General features: G+C 34.9%; 3 protein-coding genes across 4 annotated transcripts; 2 read left to right on the top strand and 1 right to left on the bottom strand.

The window, feature by feature from the left end:
• Positions 1-871: 871 nt before the first annotated feature.
• On the top strand, positions 872-4179 carry LOC143544431 (uncharacterized). Its single transcript, XM_077036543.1, has 3 exons — positions 872-1195; positions 3660-3782; positions 4174-4179. Exons 1-3 carry the CDS (start codon positions 884-886, stop codon positions 4177-4179), a joined length of 441 nt encoding a protein of 146 aa, XP_076892658.1. The 5' UTR covers positions 872-883.
• Positions 4180-10167: 5988 nt separating this feature from the next.
• LOC143544430 (inactive leucine-rich repeat receptor-like serine/threonine-protein kinase At1g60630) lies at positions 10168-12901 on the top strand. The gene is made up of 2 exons (XM_077036542.1): positions 10168-11431; positions 12185-12901. The coding sequence occupies exons 1-2, from the start codon at positions 10168-10170 to the stop codon at positions 12847-12849; spliced, it is 1929 nt and encodes a 642-aa protein (XP_076892657.1). The 3' UTR covers positions 12850-12901.
• A 151-nt stretch (positions 12902-13052) lies between these two features.
• LOC143544451 (uncharacterized) lies at positions 13053-15710 on the bottom strand. 2 transcript variants are annotated; one of them, XM_077036559.1, is made up of 8 exons: positions 15358-15710; positions 14776-14875; positions 14563-14619; positions 13916-14037; positions 13706-13781; positions 13568-13629; positions 13371-13452; positions 13053-13278 (listed from the first exon to the last, which is right to left on the bottom strand). In XM_077036559.1, the coding sequence occupies exons 1-8, from the start codon at positions 15660-15662 to the stop codon at positions 13222-13224; spliced, it is 861 nt and encodes a 286-aa protein (XP_076892674.1). In that variant the 5' UTR covers positions 15663-15710; the 3' UTR covers positions 13053-13221. The 2 variants fall into 2 exon arrangements, with proteins under 2 accessions (XP_076892674.1, XP_076892673.1); XM_077036558.1 differs by having other exon boundaries at positions 13706-13788; positions 13920-14037; positions 15358-15708.
• Positions 15711-16080: the final 370 nt, after the last annotated feature.

The following is a 16080-nucleotide window of genomic DNA, read 5'->3' as shown; positions in this document are numbered from 1 at the left end:
ATCTATACTAAAGGTGGTTTGCAAATAATATATCTGGTTATTTAAAAAAAAAATAATTAGTATTTTTTTAATATTTTTTATTATAAGATTATAAATGTAAAAAGTATAAAAAAATGTAGTTTGCGAAGTTACATAAACTTCGATCTAATTGAAGCCCCCCTCCCCCTGGTGGGATTGCGGCTTTACATCCCTAGAAAATCCTTTTTCTTAACACTCTTATTCCCATTTCATCCATAGTTGTCGTAACGTAGGCTCATCATGCTATTCTCGCATAAAAGGAAAGACGAACAATTTACGATTTAGTAGCTATCGTTTCCATTAGCTCTAGCATTCACAACCTTTCAAGAAATGGAATATTATCAAGCGCCCTCTACAATTTCAGATATTATTCATGCTTATACCTTTCTCTCAGCAAATGGCTTTCATGGTTTCTATGTGATTATGCGTACTCTTTTCTCGATCTTAGACAATCCGATAACATACAAACGAGGATATTTGTCCATGATAAACAAATTATATTCATCAAATACGTGTACATGAGAGAAATGCGGGAGCAGAGCCAAAATAACCTCGTTAGCTCAGTTCGAATCTTCAAGCGCCCCCATCTCGACGAGCTACAAACGAGGTTCGCATCGGCATTGTTTGGATTCCTATTTCCGCTTCACCAGTTAGAAATACGAGACTAGCCGAGTAGGTACTATTTTCTCGATCTTAAAGGCAAACATATCCAACAACTATAAACATAAAGGACCATTTTGTAACTTTATCAACATCCCATCAACACACTCTCACCTCTTTGTCTTCCCGCCAAAAAAAAACTCAAAATCTCACAAACTCATTCCAAATTCAATAAATCCAAAACCCTAAGCTTCTGATCGGAGATATGGATACCAACGGCGGCGCGGCACCGACCGGTTGTTACAAGTGCGGCCGTCCGGGACACTGGTCCCGTGACTGTCCGTCAAACCCTAACCCTAACAATGACGGATCTAGTAACAAACCTGCAGCGTCATCGCATCCTTTTAAGTCAGGCGGATCCTCATTTCAGGCTCCAAAACAGCCGGTTGAGAAGCCGAAGAAGGTGCCGAAAACCAGACCGAAGCTTACTCCTGAATTGCTTCTGTCCGATGACGGTATTGGATTTGTGCTTCGGCATTTTCCTAAAGCTCTCAAGGTTCGAGGCCGTGGCCATGAGGTATGCTGATTATTACAGGTGTTTGTGTTCAAAGTTGGATATCCGGAGTTTCGGATGGTGAGTTTCGGTATCCGAATCCGTATTAGAAGTTTCGGATATTTGAAGTCGGATTCGGATATCTGAACAGACAGTTCAGATATCCGAATGCTAAAAAAAATATATTATATGTTAGTTTTTAAAAATATTTAGGAATTAAAAAAAATATTTAGGATATCCGATTATCTGTTATGTTAATTTTTTTAGAATTCGGATATCCGAGTGTCCTACATAGTATTTTTTTTTCAGATTTCGATGTTCGTTTAGGGTTTGGTCCAGTGGCGGAGCTTGGACTAAGACACTGGGGGGCCGAACTCAAAATGTATACAAAATTTCACAAACGGAAGGGGTCTGTGCCCAAATTTTCGGCCGAAAACGGCTAAATTTACACTATGCATAAAAAATTTTGGCCAAAAACGGCTAAATTTTAAACTACGTATAAAGAATTTCGGCCGAAAACGGCTAAATTTACACTACGGATAAAAAATTTCTGACAAAAACGGCTAAATTTACGCTACCGCGTAGGGGGGGGGGCTAAGCAACCTTCGCCATTGGGTTTGGATATCCGAATTGGAGATGTCTAAAAATTCGAATTTCCGGGAATTCGGATTGAGACGTGTTTTTGAAAATTTTTGATAATTCAGATTTTCGAAAAGTTTTTTAAAATGTTATCATATTATAATAATTAGGTAGAAGTTTTGGATGATTTTCGGGTGTGTAAGTGTTCTTAAATTTGAGAGTTTCGGTCTCAAAATGGTTGGAACATTGAGGATTGCTTAGAATTAGCTAGCCATAACAGAGTGTAAATGATGCTTAAGCTTATGTATGAGATTGTTATTATGTACTGGTTTGTGCATGAGATTTTTAGATCGGTTTTTTACATGTATGAATATCCTAGTTATGCTTAAATCAGGTGTAATTCATAGAGGAGATAATGATGATAACCTAGGGCATAACATATGATACCTTTTGTAAAGTTAACACAACATAATGCACTAATTATCAATGAGGTATCAGAAAAGGATACTAAACTAATAATGCACAAGCTCTGCAATTAATTTCGGTGCTATAGCGGTTATTGGACATCCTGCAAAATGTTGGTCGAAATATCCCCAATATTTACCTATCGCTATATCGATTTTATCACTGAGTTTATCAGTTGAAAAGTTTTTTGCCCAAATATGACTAGTTTTACTACCCCAAGTCCATACCCGTTATTTTTTTTGCCTAGAACCCATATCCACTAAATTTAACCCTAACCCTATCGACTCTGATGAATGAACGAGTGAACAACGGTCTCATCCACTCGATCACTCCACGCCACCGATCCTCCACCTTACCATCCAGTCATTTAGTTTGTTAATTGATGGTTTTGGGTTTCGACCTTTGATTTTGCTATTAATATTAGAAAAGTTATAGTGTTTTATATTTTATTATACACATATATACAAATTTCGCATGATATAAAAGTTACTGCTATCTCAACGTGATAACCGATATATTAAACATCGGCCCTTGACCGCTATACGCTATTTTTCCGCATTAGCTGCATAGTGCACAAGAGTAAAGGTGCAAGGTTCACAGGCCTTCTCTTTTCATTATTCTAGTCTACTACTGAGTTGATAGTTGCTGACCTCTTATATAAACATGAGTTTATGTTATGACTGGGAAAGCATAAACATGAAGAATCAAGTTCAAACTTATGAGCATAAATACATAAAGTGTTTTTTCAACTCATTTAAGTTATTCTGTCACATAATACAACACATCGATGTTTTTGCTGACGAGTGGTACTTTATGCAACTATTGCTGACGAGTGGTACCAACTACTGCTGATGATAGACTCTTATCGATGCACTGTTGTGTATGGTTTTCTCATGCTTTCTATGATAATATTGGTTTCTTGCTTATGTTTAGGTGAACATGTAGGTCTTTTGTTGGGTTTCTAGTGACACATGTTAATTATTGCCAAGTGTCTGCTAGGAGGATTGATTTGTCAGCATGACCCATTGCAAAATTTTGTGGATATGCCAATGCTGAACTCTAATGATTATGTCTGAATCATAGGATTTAGTACTGATTTTTTAATTTGGTTTTATGCATAACAATAGTTGCTATTTCAGTGAACGTTATTTTAATTTCAAAGAGAGACATAAAAGAAACAGCAGTAGCCACTTCAACATATAAAATTATCATAACCGCAGGTCCATTTTACCATGCATAGTTATGAAAAGTTAAAACCTTTGTAGCGTCTTAACTTTATTTCTTTCGTTTGGCTTATTACAGCATTTAAGATAGGTGTAAGCTAGCAACTAAGATGCAAGATGGTGGAGCTTGTGCTTTAAATGACTTGTTCAGTTAAATATACCGCATTTTCTTATCAAGTTAAACAAAATAAATTAATTCAACTGTATGAAAATATATGCAGGTAAATGATCTGGGGAATCTCATAAGCTTGTATTCAGAATGGCACAAACATCTGATTCCTTACTACACATTTGACCACTTTGTTCACAAGGTGGAACAAGTTGGCAGCTCAAAACGTGTCAAGGTAAGGCCTCATTTTCCATGATTCATTGCAGTGACAAAACATAAAATTTGATCTGTTCTATCTGGTGTGTTATTCTGAGTAGAAATGCATGATCAGTTTTATCTTGTAAGATTAGTTGAATATTAGGTTTTAAACAGCTGTGAAGGTTGGTAAATGTAGATTGAATGTTGGTTAACAATGCTTTACTGATTCCACTATTTAGTTGTAAAGTCGTTGATATTGTTATTTTAAGCCAGTGCTGATGATGCTTCAGTCTGTTGAATGCTACTTGCTCACTGATGCTAGTGGTTGACACTGCTAATAGGAATTGTATGTCGCTTGCTGATGTTAATATAATTGTCAAATTTTGTAAATATAATGGTTTTCTATGTTAGTTTTATTGTATTGGCAGTGCTAATTTAAATCGATGTTCATGTTGGTTTAGTAAATTCAGTATTTGAAGTAAAATTGCCTTTTCAATGATTCTTTCTATGCATATTTAAATCTTTACAAAGTCATAACATGTATACATTGTGGAAGATTGATTTCTAAGATCATCACTGCTATAGAAGATATTTGATCAAAGAATATAGAGAATTGATAATTGCAGTGACTTCATAATCTTGACAGTGTTCGGTATTTATGAAATGCAACTATATTGTATTAGATTGTGTATACATCCAAGCCTAAAGTTGTAAACATAGGTGAATTTTTTGAGGCAGATTAAGAAAAGATATTGTTTCTCTCGGAGTCTCTGGAGAAGTTACATTTGAGTACGTATATAAAGCCTTAGGAACTAACTGTGCGAAAAGACATTTAATCTGCCATTTTAAAGAGACTTGAGAGTGTATTTACTAGACCTTTGAAGCACTAGGCGTGAGAAGCACGTGACGGGTTATAGCTAGTAGCTTGCTATACACAAGATCTTTATGCAATTATTGATGAACTAAAAAGTATTTTGTATTAGGTCCTTTTAGTTTATGTAAAATTTGAACCTATTATGCTTCTATGATCATTCACTCTTTGATTAACACTAGTCACTAGCTTTATGTGTTATCTCTTGAAAGGCTTGCATTTTAAGATCATTGACTGCTATTGAAAAAAAAATAGATACAAAAATATAAAGCTATTGATAATTGCAGCATCTTTTAAAATCTCGACTGTTTTGGAGATTCAAAAATTGCCAATTTATTGTTTTGGGTTGTGTATACCCGGAATACATATAAAACTAAAAATCATAAGGAAATAAATTTATGTAAGAACATTTAATTGGCTATTTTGAAAAGAATTTTGAGAGTACGTATTTATAGGATTCATCATTTTGTCTCTAAAATTAAAATCCTGTTCTTATGTGTCTAGCTATTAGGGGTGTTAATCGTGTCAACCCGATCGAGTTTCGGGTTTTTAAAAAAAGAAAACTGACCCGCAACCCGACCCTATTAAGGTTCAGGTTAGTCGGGTTGGTCGGGTTGTAGTAGAATTTGGAGCCTTTTTTTAAACCTCAACTCAAATGATGTGTTCTTATTTTAGTAGAATTTATAGCATGAATTTGCTTAAAAACAAATGAATGGGACTCTGTCACCATTATAATTGATATTGGCAGTGACCTGAAATTCTGAAAAGGAAATAACATTATAACTATTTGATTGACGGTTAGTTAACGGATCTAATAGGTGTATGACATATTAAGCATTCTTTAATTTGGATCAGATAGCATTAATGCATGCTAAAACATCATCTAACAGATAGCAGTTTCAAACTTTATTAGCTTTTAAGTTGCTACTTTTTAGAATGGCATATATTAGATTAAAAAGAAACATACTGGAAAGAAGCTAGACAATAACAGAAATCGAAGAACAATACGAATCCAACACAAAAATTACAAATCTTCGCTCTACCCTTGATCCAATCGAACGAAGTGAGCAAAACTTTGTTCGTTGTCTTCATTGAGGATCAAGCCTCTCAACGAAACACGATAGAGTTCCCACTCTTCCGTATTATCCAGAATTCCAGATGATAGGTAAGTTGCTTATTTTCTAGTATCATCTATTTTTAGTAAATTTGGTAAATATATCTTTACCGTTACGTTATAAAATTCATTATTTTATTAGAAACTCACATCCAACTAAAGGAAATAACCGAACACGCTTTCTAGAGTTTGAGATTTTGTCTCCTATCAAATTGAACACCCAATTATAATTGTGCTGTTTTACTATTCATAGTCATTACTAAGTTTACAAGTTTATTAACAATATCTATTTTCTACAGTGAAACTAGGGAAAAAACGAGTTTGAGCTCGTCTAAGCTTGTTTATGCTGACGAAAGTGACTCATTTTAGGTTTATATTTAAACAACGAGTTTAGTTTATTGATAGTTTTTCAATCTCAAGCTTCACTTAGACTCTAGTCATTTATTATTATTAAATATTCAATTATTTTATTTATATACATGCATTATATTTATAACTGTAATCACATATATAAAACAAAATGTTTATAATTTAGTTACCTGTATCTTAATTTACTAGTTGCAATTTATAATAATAAATGAGTCTTGTTAAACTTAATATGTTTTTTTCGGACTCAAACTAGTTTATTAAATATGCTTTAATCTGTATTCGAGTAAGGTCTTGAGTTAGAACTCCAGCTCATGTTAGCTTGGTAAAATTTTAATTTTTAACGAGTCAATCTCAAATAACTTACAAATGACTCGACTTGTTTGTATACGTACATAAAATCAAACTGGTATGCCTTATCGTTATTTTCTTATTATTTGTTCTTTCCACAGAAATAAAACAATACAAATTAACATATAAAATTAAAGCAATAGATGGAACTAGTAACGTGTAGAGGAATGAGGTTGGATGATTAGTTTAGAAAACAATCACATGGTTGTTAACTTGTTATTATAGCCTTAGGAGTCTTCTCGACTTTTATTTTCTTTCATTTTCTTTTAAAATTTGGGGGGTGATGTTTCCCCGTTTTCCAAGATGAACAGCTCACGAAATTATCCCGAATTCCATATTTTTATTCCTGATTTGCCTAACATTTCATGAAACCGGCTTGTGCTCTTTAGAAACCGGTGATTAGTGACCCAGCAAGGGCGAAACTTCCCTTACTGGTTGGTTACAATGCTCCCCCGGCTTCACTCCATGCCCTCTTATATTTAAAGCTAATTATGTTAATCATAAACTTTTTTTTTTCTTTTATTTCATTTAGTGTATATGTTAATAGATTAATGTTCTAAGTTAATATCTTTTTCACTCAATAATCAATGAGTGACGTACGACAATAGTTAATGTTTACATGAATTTTAATAATTGTTTGTAAACATTGTATTCTGAAATGTTAGTTTTTTCTATAGGAAATTTTTGTATATGCAATTGGTGAAAAATAAAAAAATATTTAATGTTGTTGGATGGAAGTAGGAATACAACATTAATGTCGGAGTGACAACTAGTGTAACATGTTGCCCACATCATCTTAACGTGAACCCAACTCTATGTTGCCTTTTGCTACATTACTCTCTCTCTCTTTACAATTAATTCAATAATATTAATAAACAGTCGTTATAATACTTAAAGGCTCGATTTTTTGTAATTGATATGATATATGAAAGAAATAATACATACGAAAGGGATTTTGGTAAAATTTTAAGGATTCTTCTTATGACAAAACATAAAAATACGTTTTTTTCTTGTAGTATCGTTAATTACTAAAACAATTCATAAGCATCTCACTTACGGTTGTGCCATCAGCTAATTATAGCCGTTATTTAACGGGATGTTGGATTTTAATAATCCAAACTTTGCCTATTGGTCGATATTAATTTCAACTTAAGAAATTTCTTATATTAATCTCAGCTTTCACTATGTTGGTCTCTACTGAGCCTTTTCTTAACTGGAACTAACCTGATTATTTTTAGAACAAAATATATCGTTTCTCCAAGTTGAGGGAGACAAATGAAAAATGCAATTTAACTTAAAAACACACCACCATGGCTGTCGCTGCCGCCACCACCGCCATGGTCGCGGTGGCGAAGGCGGCGGCGATGGTGATGTCGGCAGTGAAGGTCACAGTGGTGGCGGTGGCAGTGTAGGCGGCGGCCGTTGTGGTGTGTTTTTAAATTAAATTACATTTTTCATTTGTTTCCATTAACTTGGAGAAACGATATAATTTTGCTCTAAAACTAACCAAGTTAGTTCCGTTAAGAAAAAGGTTCAGTGGAGGCCAATAGAGTGAGAAGTTGGGATTAATGTTGAGAATTTCTTAAGTTGGGATTAATATTGGCCAATAGGCCAAAGTTTGAATTATTAAAGTCCAACATCCCTTATTTAACCACGATCAATGTTTACTGAGTTTTTCTTTAGTCCTTATAAAAATTTGAATTATCCTTTGGCGTATAGTGTCCCTTATAAGCCCTGTATGGTCCTATAAAGGGCGTATTGAGGGGTGTTTGGTGTTTCTACCAGAACCCTTAGTGTGTGTATAACACACACATGTCACATCAACTTATGTGTACAAGAAGTTAAAACCAGTACATATTAAACTAAAAGAGCAGCCAAGCACTTGCCATTCACTACCAACACAATATTGCCATTTGCCAAACAATTCATACCTAAAACGCCACTAATGTCTAACACACCTTTTTTATTCCCATAAAACTGTTACAAACAATATATGGTATACACATCACAAGAGTCTAAGTTGACATCTAATGAAATCTTAGGCTATCATTCTTTATATACATTCCATACGAAGAGAAATTAGACGGTGTACTCGCAACAAGCACTTCTATTCCTATCGTTTTCAAAAAAATCAAACGCATCTACTTTAGATTAATTAGGACTCTCGAGTCTGGTTGATATTAGATCTTGGTCATGAGATCATCACCATATTAGTATAGATCGTTTTAATTCAACAAGTAATAGATCATGCATAATATACGCTTTGAACATAGGATCCAGTTTCATAAAAACTCTTAGTTTAAATCGAACAACTTAGACTTTGATCTCACTTGGATATAATATGTAAATGAAACAAACCCAAGACATCAAATCAGACATTCGAAAGTTGTTATACAAAGTGTGACCATATGGTCCATACTTGACAATGACACTTGATACTGACTACACACATAAATAGGAATTAAACGACATGAAAATAATAAAACTTAATAGCACAAGAGGGCCCGAAACATAAGGTACAATCAAAATAAATAAAATTTAGAAAACGCTTGGCCTTGAATGGTTGTGACTCATACACGTGTCATTATCCTACTATATCTTCTCTCGTTATTTTCATCAGGATTTGCCGTATGACTTGGCGATTAATGAAAACGATACTTATACACAAATCACTTATTCAAACAGTGATATGCAATTAGACAACATCAACATAATAAACCTTTATAGCATCAAAGGCAAGGACAAAATAAAGAGTACAAGTAAAAGAAAAAAAATGTGACATTGAATGGACATAACTCATACCCGTGTTATATCCTAATACAACCCCTCTTGTTACTTTCATCTACATAATAATATATCTTTGACTTGATAATTGATAAAGACCATATAAACACATATAGAACCTTTTTTTTTTTTTAAGTAAAATGGTTACTGACTACACAATATATCCATCTTGATTTTTGACCACAAAACCTTTTTAAAAACACTATCCCATATGTTTCGGTTTTGGCATTCTTAAATAAAACCACAACCAGAAGACTGTTGTCATGGTTGGCTCATCCTGGTACAGAAGTATGAACCACTTAAATGATCCTAGTCTTTATTTCCTTCACCTGTTTTCATCATCTTTATAGTATTAATTATTACTCATTTTTTATTATATTATTAATAAACAATAAACAAATAAATTGAATGCTCAAAAGCTTTAATAAATGCATGGATTCCATTATAATAGTTATAATAAGTTAATAATTCAAGATTTAAATTCCAATTTTGTTAATAAAATTGTGTTTTTAGAGAGAGAGAATATGGTATTTCTTGAAGTTGCAAAGCTCTGATTAACTTCACGTGTAGACTCAATTTATCTGTCCGTGAGTCTTTACAAACTACAATAAACTTCAAGAAAGACACACAAACACACACATTGACAGATCCATGGTGGCTCTTGGTTCTTGATTCTTGAAGATGAAAAGATGTTGACTTTATCACTCAAGATCCAAAACCCATTTGACCATGAAGTTAAATTTGGTAAAAACCCCAAAAAAACCCCAAAATACCCTCCTTTTCATTTTCTTTCGTTCCCAATAATTCAGTCAAAAAGTTGTCTTTTTGAATGGATCTTTAAAACCCATTTCTGATTTGGTTGACCCAGATGAGATGGGTCAAAATTATGGTGTTTTCCTTGTTATAATTATTATTATCTTGAATCTTGAATATGCAATGAGTGTTGGTGGTGATAATGATAATGATAAAGATAAAGAAGCACTTTTGGGGTTAAAAGCATCACTTGATCCATCAAATTCACTTCATTGGAGTGGAAATGATATATGCAAATGGGATGGAGTGAAAGAATGCTTACGTGGCAGGGTGTCTAAGCTTGTGCTTGAAAACTTGAATTTATCAGGTACAATAGATTTGACAAACCTTAACCAGCTGGACCAGATTCGAGTATTGAGCTTCAAACAAAACTCAATCTCCGGCCACATCCCGAATCTTTCCGGGCTAATTAACCTCAAATCAGTCTACTTTTCACACAACAACTTCTCCGGCGAGTTTCCGTCGAGTCTCACCACCCTACCCCGCCTCAAAACCATTGTGCTCTCCGGTAATCAGCTTTCCGGCGAGATTCCGATTACGGTTGTCAACGTTAAAAGATTGTATTCTCTTTATCTAGATGACAATAGATTCACTGGTGGGGTCCCACCATTGAATCAGACCGGATTAAAGCTTCTTAATTTATCGAATAATCAACTTTCCGGCGAGATTCCGGCGACCCCAGTGTTGGTCAAATTCAATTCCACGTCATTTTCCGGCAATGTGGGTCTTTGCGGCGATGCGATTAATGTTCCGTGTAGTTTAGCTCCTTCTCCGGTGAACCCATCGCCGGAGAATCCACCCGCCGGAAAATCACAGCGTCACCGGAAAACCAGGAATATTATTATTATAGCAAGTTCTGTTGGTGGGTTTTTGTTATTATGTGTTTTTATCACATTGGTAATAATTTGTTTAAAAAAGCATAAAAAAAATTCGGCGGAAAAAGGTATAAAAGGGGTGGCGGCGGCGGAGGGTGGCGGCGGCGGCGGAAGTGGCGGCGCAACAAGTAGTGGGAAAAACGGCGGGAGTCGGTTTTCGCCGGAAGGCGACGACGGTGGGATTGGGAAGCTGGTGTTTTTCGGCGGCGGAGATTCGCCAGAAATGAGTTATAGTTTGGAGGATTTGTTAAAAGCGTCGGCGGAGACTTTGGGAAGAGGGACAGTGGGGAGCACGTACAAGGCGGTAATGGAGTCAGGGTTTATCGTGACCGTCAAACGGCTAAAAGACGCGAGGTATCCAAGGGTGGAGGAGTTTCGGAGACACGTGGACGTCATCGGACGGTTGAGGCATCAAAATTTGGTGCCTTTGAGGGCTTATTTCCAAGCCAAAGAGGAACGGTTGCTCGTATACGATTATTTCCCCAACGGCAGTCTTTTCTCTCTAATTCACGGTACGTGAACATTTTATTATTTTATTGAATTAGTTTAATTTAATTTCTAACTAAATGCATTCATTAAAAAATAATTAACACTTGTCATGTGGAGATAAAGAAAGTTCTACTTTTTCTGATAAGACAAACATTTTAAATAAATGTTTAATAATAAACGTGTAAAGTTGGACTGTTTTGAGTGATGATGATTATTATTTTAATATGCAAGTTGCAATTTAATAAAACAAAATAAGAAAAAAATATGGAGTGTGAACAACGGTTAAGCTTGAGCTCGTCTAAGCTCAACTTCGCCTCGTTTTGTTTAAGAAAACGCTCAAATGGTGTTTAAACTCTATTTCTAAAACTCGAGCTCTGATAGTGAGTTGAAAAGCTTTCCAAGCCGAAGTTTGACTTGGAATCAACTCATTTATTATTTGTTTAATTATTTTATTCATACAAATTTATTATTGGTTTTCAGTTTATTTATAATTATAAATTTTTATATAGCTTATATACTATTTAGCTATTTTTATCATAATTTTATATATAAGAATAGTAATTATGCAAATTTTACTTAATGTATAAAATAAAAATGATACAAGTAGCATGTCTTTTAGGCTCGTGTACTTATTAGAGCTCGATAGATAAAGTTTGGACTCGCTAGCTTGTTAAAAGAACTCCAATAGAAGCTTGAGTACAAACTCATTTAAGCTCAGCTCAGTTCAAGCTTTTAACTAAAGTATATAAAACCTTTATTATGATTTGAATTTACAGGATCAAGGACATCAGCCGGCGGGAAGCCTCTACACTGGACATCGTGCTTGAAGATCGCCGAGGACTTAGCTACCGGGCTTCTATACATCCACCAAAACCCGGGCCTGACCCATGGAAACTTAAAATCCTCCAATATCCTCTTAGGCTCTGATTTCGAATCATGCATCACTGACTACGGTTTAATGTCATTTAAAAACCCCGATTTCCCAGAAGAATCAAGCGCGTCGTCCCTCTTCTACCGCGCCCCAGAATGCCGTGACCCACGAAAACCCCTCACGCAGCAAGCGGACGTCTATAGCTTCGGTGTCCTGCTACTAGAGCTTCTCACTGGAAAAACCCCGTTCCAGGACCTTGTTTTGGAGCACGGGTCGGATATTCCTAAATGGGTCAAGTCTGTGAGGGAAGAAGAAACGGAGTCTGGTGACGAGCCAACATCGTCTGGGAACGAGGCGTCGGAGGAGAAGCTCACTGCTCTTTTGAATATTGCCATGGCTTGCATTTCACTTGCCCCGGAGAATAGGCCAGTCATGAAGGAGGTGTTGAGGATGATTAGGGAAACGAGAGCGGAAGGAGCCCATGTGTCGTCGAATAGCAGTGATCATTCACCGGGAAGATGGTCAGACACGGTCCAAAGCTTGCCCAGAGACGAACATTTGAGCATTTGATTCGTTGGTTGTTGATTTTATTGATGAAATTTGATTTGTCAATTTGTGAAGAAGGGATTTTCTTTTTGTTCTTTTTTTTTTAATATTGTTTGATGCTGTAATTGTGTGACCATAGTTTGACTTATTTCAAAATGTAACTAGGTTTGACTTGTTTAAAGTCAAATGAAACATAAAATGGAGCAAGTAGTTGCCTAGTGGCCAATCAATCATCTTAGCTTCCGAAAATGGCGTCATTCTACAAGTTCTTGCATAGTTGACTTTGACATAAAAGGTCAACCAATACCGATAATATAGAATATGCCCGAAAATGTCAATCCTGATATGTAATATACAGTAGATTTACTCTATACTTGCAACCAAACTGACTCCACCTCAATAATTTGGTTCTTGCTTCAGATGCATTTTGTTGTATGAGCCAAATTTCGTTGTCTGTTAATCAAGAAGCAACAACCGTTTAATCAATGCATTACACAAAAAAGTGTTGCATAAGAGAAGTCAAAGTCAACTTTCAGAGAGTTTACCTGACTTGTAGTGGGCAGAATGGTGTTAACAAGATCTGCATTTAACGATACAGGAAATGGCGGCCCTGGAATGAATCTCAACCTGCAAGAATTTTAAGAAACAAACCAAAATAAGCAGCCGATACGTGCATAATTTTTTTTTATAAAAAAAGTACATGTTTGCCTTTACAAAGCCAAGGCAAATTAAATTCACTTACTCCTTTAAGATGGCAGTTAGATTGTTCTTCGTGTGACTAAATAGGTTGACATTGTCCTGCAGCTGAAGTTAAAAATTATGAAACAAAATGTTAGCTTCCGAATATGCTGATCAAACATAATGAATTCCAATCACTTACTTTTAATGCAAAAATGTTAGCCGAAATCTGACCAAGAACTTGGTTGTTTTGTTCCAAAAGACGCCTTGTGGGGCTGCTTAATGCTGCATTAATCAAAGGATAATCAGTATGTTAATAAAATTCCCAAGATCTTCGATTAGGGACAAATATATATATATATATATATGGACAAACAAAAATACAATGTGACATAACAAAAACATAAGATACTGACCTTCCAAAGGATTACCACCACTCTGGAACCGATTATTCATGGTAACCGGATATGGAACCACATTCAATGTTGAATTTGATGATATAGTTGGCTTTGATGAGAATTTGATCAGTTTATCCTGTTGAAACACACAATCAAAATGCTAAATTTGGGGACTTCAAACTGTTTCTAAGTATAAATTTAAGTGCAATTCTATACATATCAATATAATATTGCTAACGTCTCGGCTTTAATGTATGTAACAACTAACGAACCTAATCTAAAGGCACGCACAATGTTTCATTTGGTAAATTGCAACTAAATGGTAAACGTTGTAAAGTTATGTTAAGTTTTTGTACAGCCTAGGAAGGCAAATATTTATCGATAATAAAAGGTACAAGAAGCAATTTGGTTGATATGATAAGTTGTAAAGCAAAACGGTAACATTTTTGACAGAGGTGGCAATTTCGACAATTTTACTCACAAATGTGTGGATTTGGTTTATGTTTTATCTTGAACAAAACAAACTGGTACAATACAAAAAATAACAGACAATGAAGCGGTTAGAAAATCATTTAAAGTTCTAATGTGTAAAACCTCCTAAATCAGTTTATTCAATACACTGTGTGTGTGTTTGGGGTGGGGGTGGGGGGGATAGCCATACCTTCTTATCTTTTAACTTCCTGCTCAACTTCAGCGCCTCATGTTTCTTTTGTTTACTCTGCCAAAATTTCATTTTAGCAAGAATATAACCCGAGGAGGTACGATAAATGGTTAATTGCAAGAGCAAATGTGACCTTTACAATTAAGATCTCATGTCCTTATCTTGATTTAAAACTAAAAACCAAAATAACAAGAAAAATGAGTAAAAGCTCACCGTCATCCACCTACACCTGAGGGCAACATCACGAACAGTTTTATCACGCAATGTAGCAGCAATCTTGATACATTTCATAATGTTGGGCTCATCTGCATATCTACACATATAAGTACAGAAAAATCATTAATCAAGCATATATGGGACTTAACGGATGCATGAGTATTAAAATCAATAAAAAAATCTAGAATTATAAAAATAATGATAAATTGTAGCAGAAACTTTGGATTTGTGTGTTGGAACTTGAATTTGAATTATTACTTAGACTTAAAGTTGCAGATAACCAACTTTTAACAATCTATGCAATCAGTTTCTCCTTGTTATCTAATTATTTGAGTCAGCTTTGGATGGCTGCAACAAAACAGAATATATTTAACAAAAAGTTGCTGCCTTTATGGTCTTTTCATCTATTAAATCCTTAAATAATCAGAACTTATTAAACAAACAAACTTATAATATGATTATTACAGCTTCAAAAATTAGATTCTTAAGAAAACCGAAAACCACAAGAACAAGTGATGGACAATTAACAAGAACATATACCAAAAGAATATAATCATAAACACAGAACAAGATACCTACTTTGAAATTCCCTCTTCCAACTTAATCTGCTCGTCAACCGACCACTCGACAGCCAAACCTGCATCATGCTTCAACCCCAGGACCGAATCGGAGACACTAGAAGTACATGAATTCCCAATTTGCACCATACCAGAATTCCCAGAAAACACCATGCTTGATGCACTATTAATATTATTAATATTATTATTACAACTATTCATCCTATAATAATCCCCCATCCTGATCATCTCACTTGTACTATCTCGAAACGCATGCCGATTCGGAACATAACTCAAAGTTTGATCATGATGAAAACCAGAATCCATAATTGAGCAAAAAGGGTGTCCGGTGGCGTCAAGTTTCCAAATTTAAAGAATCTTGAAACTAAACTAACCCCAAAAAGTTAACAAAACCCTAGAATTTTCTTGACCCAGTAATCAAAATCAAGACTTTAATCCAAAGTAACAAAAACCCATCAAAACCCACCAAGGATTGGACCTAGAAAACCCAAAATCAAGCTAAAAATACCTTCTTTCTGGCAAAAAAAGCAAATCTTGAAGCTTTTGGAGATGGGTGGTCTCATTTGTTAAAAATAGGTGTAGAGATACATACTGGTGCAAATTTGATGGCTTTTTGGATGGGTATGAGCAGAGGGAAAGAGAGGTGGTGCACTTTTGGTAGAATAAAGTAATAATAATAATAGTAATAAGGAAATAAGTGGGTGGTTTGGCCAATGGGAAAACA

The sequence above is a fragment of the Bidens hawaiensis genome, unplaced genomic scaffold (genome assembly GCF_021521415.1).
Source record: "Bidens hawaiensis isolate Kalapana, Puna unplaced genomic scaffold, B.hawaiensis_p1.1 tig00013567_1, whole genome shotgun sequence".
Lineage (NCBI taxonomy): Eukaryota > Viridiplantae > Streptophyta > Magnoliopsida > Asterales > Asteraceae > Bidens > Bidens hawaiensis.
This window is presented reverse-complemented; position numbering and strand designations above follow the sequence as displayed.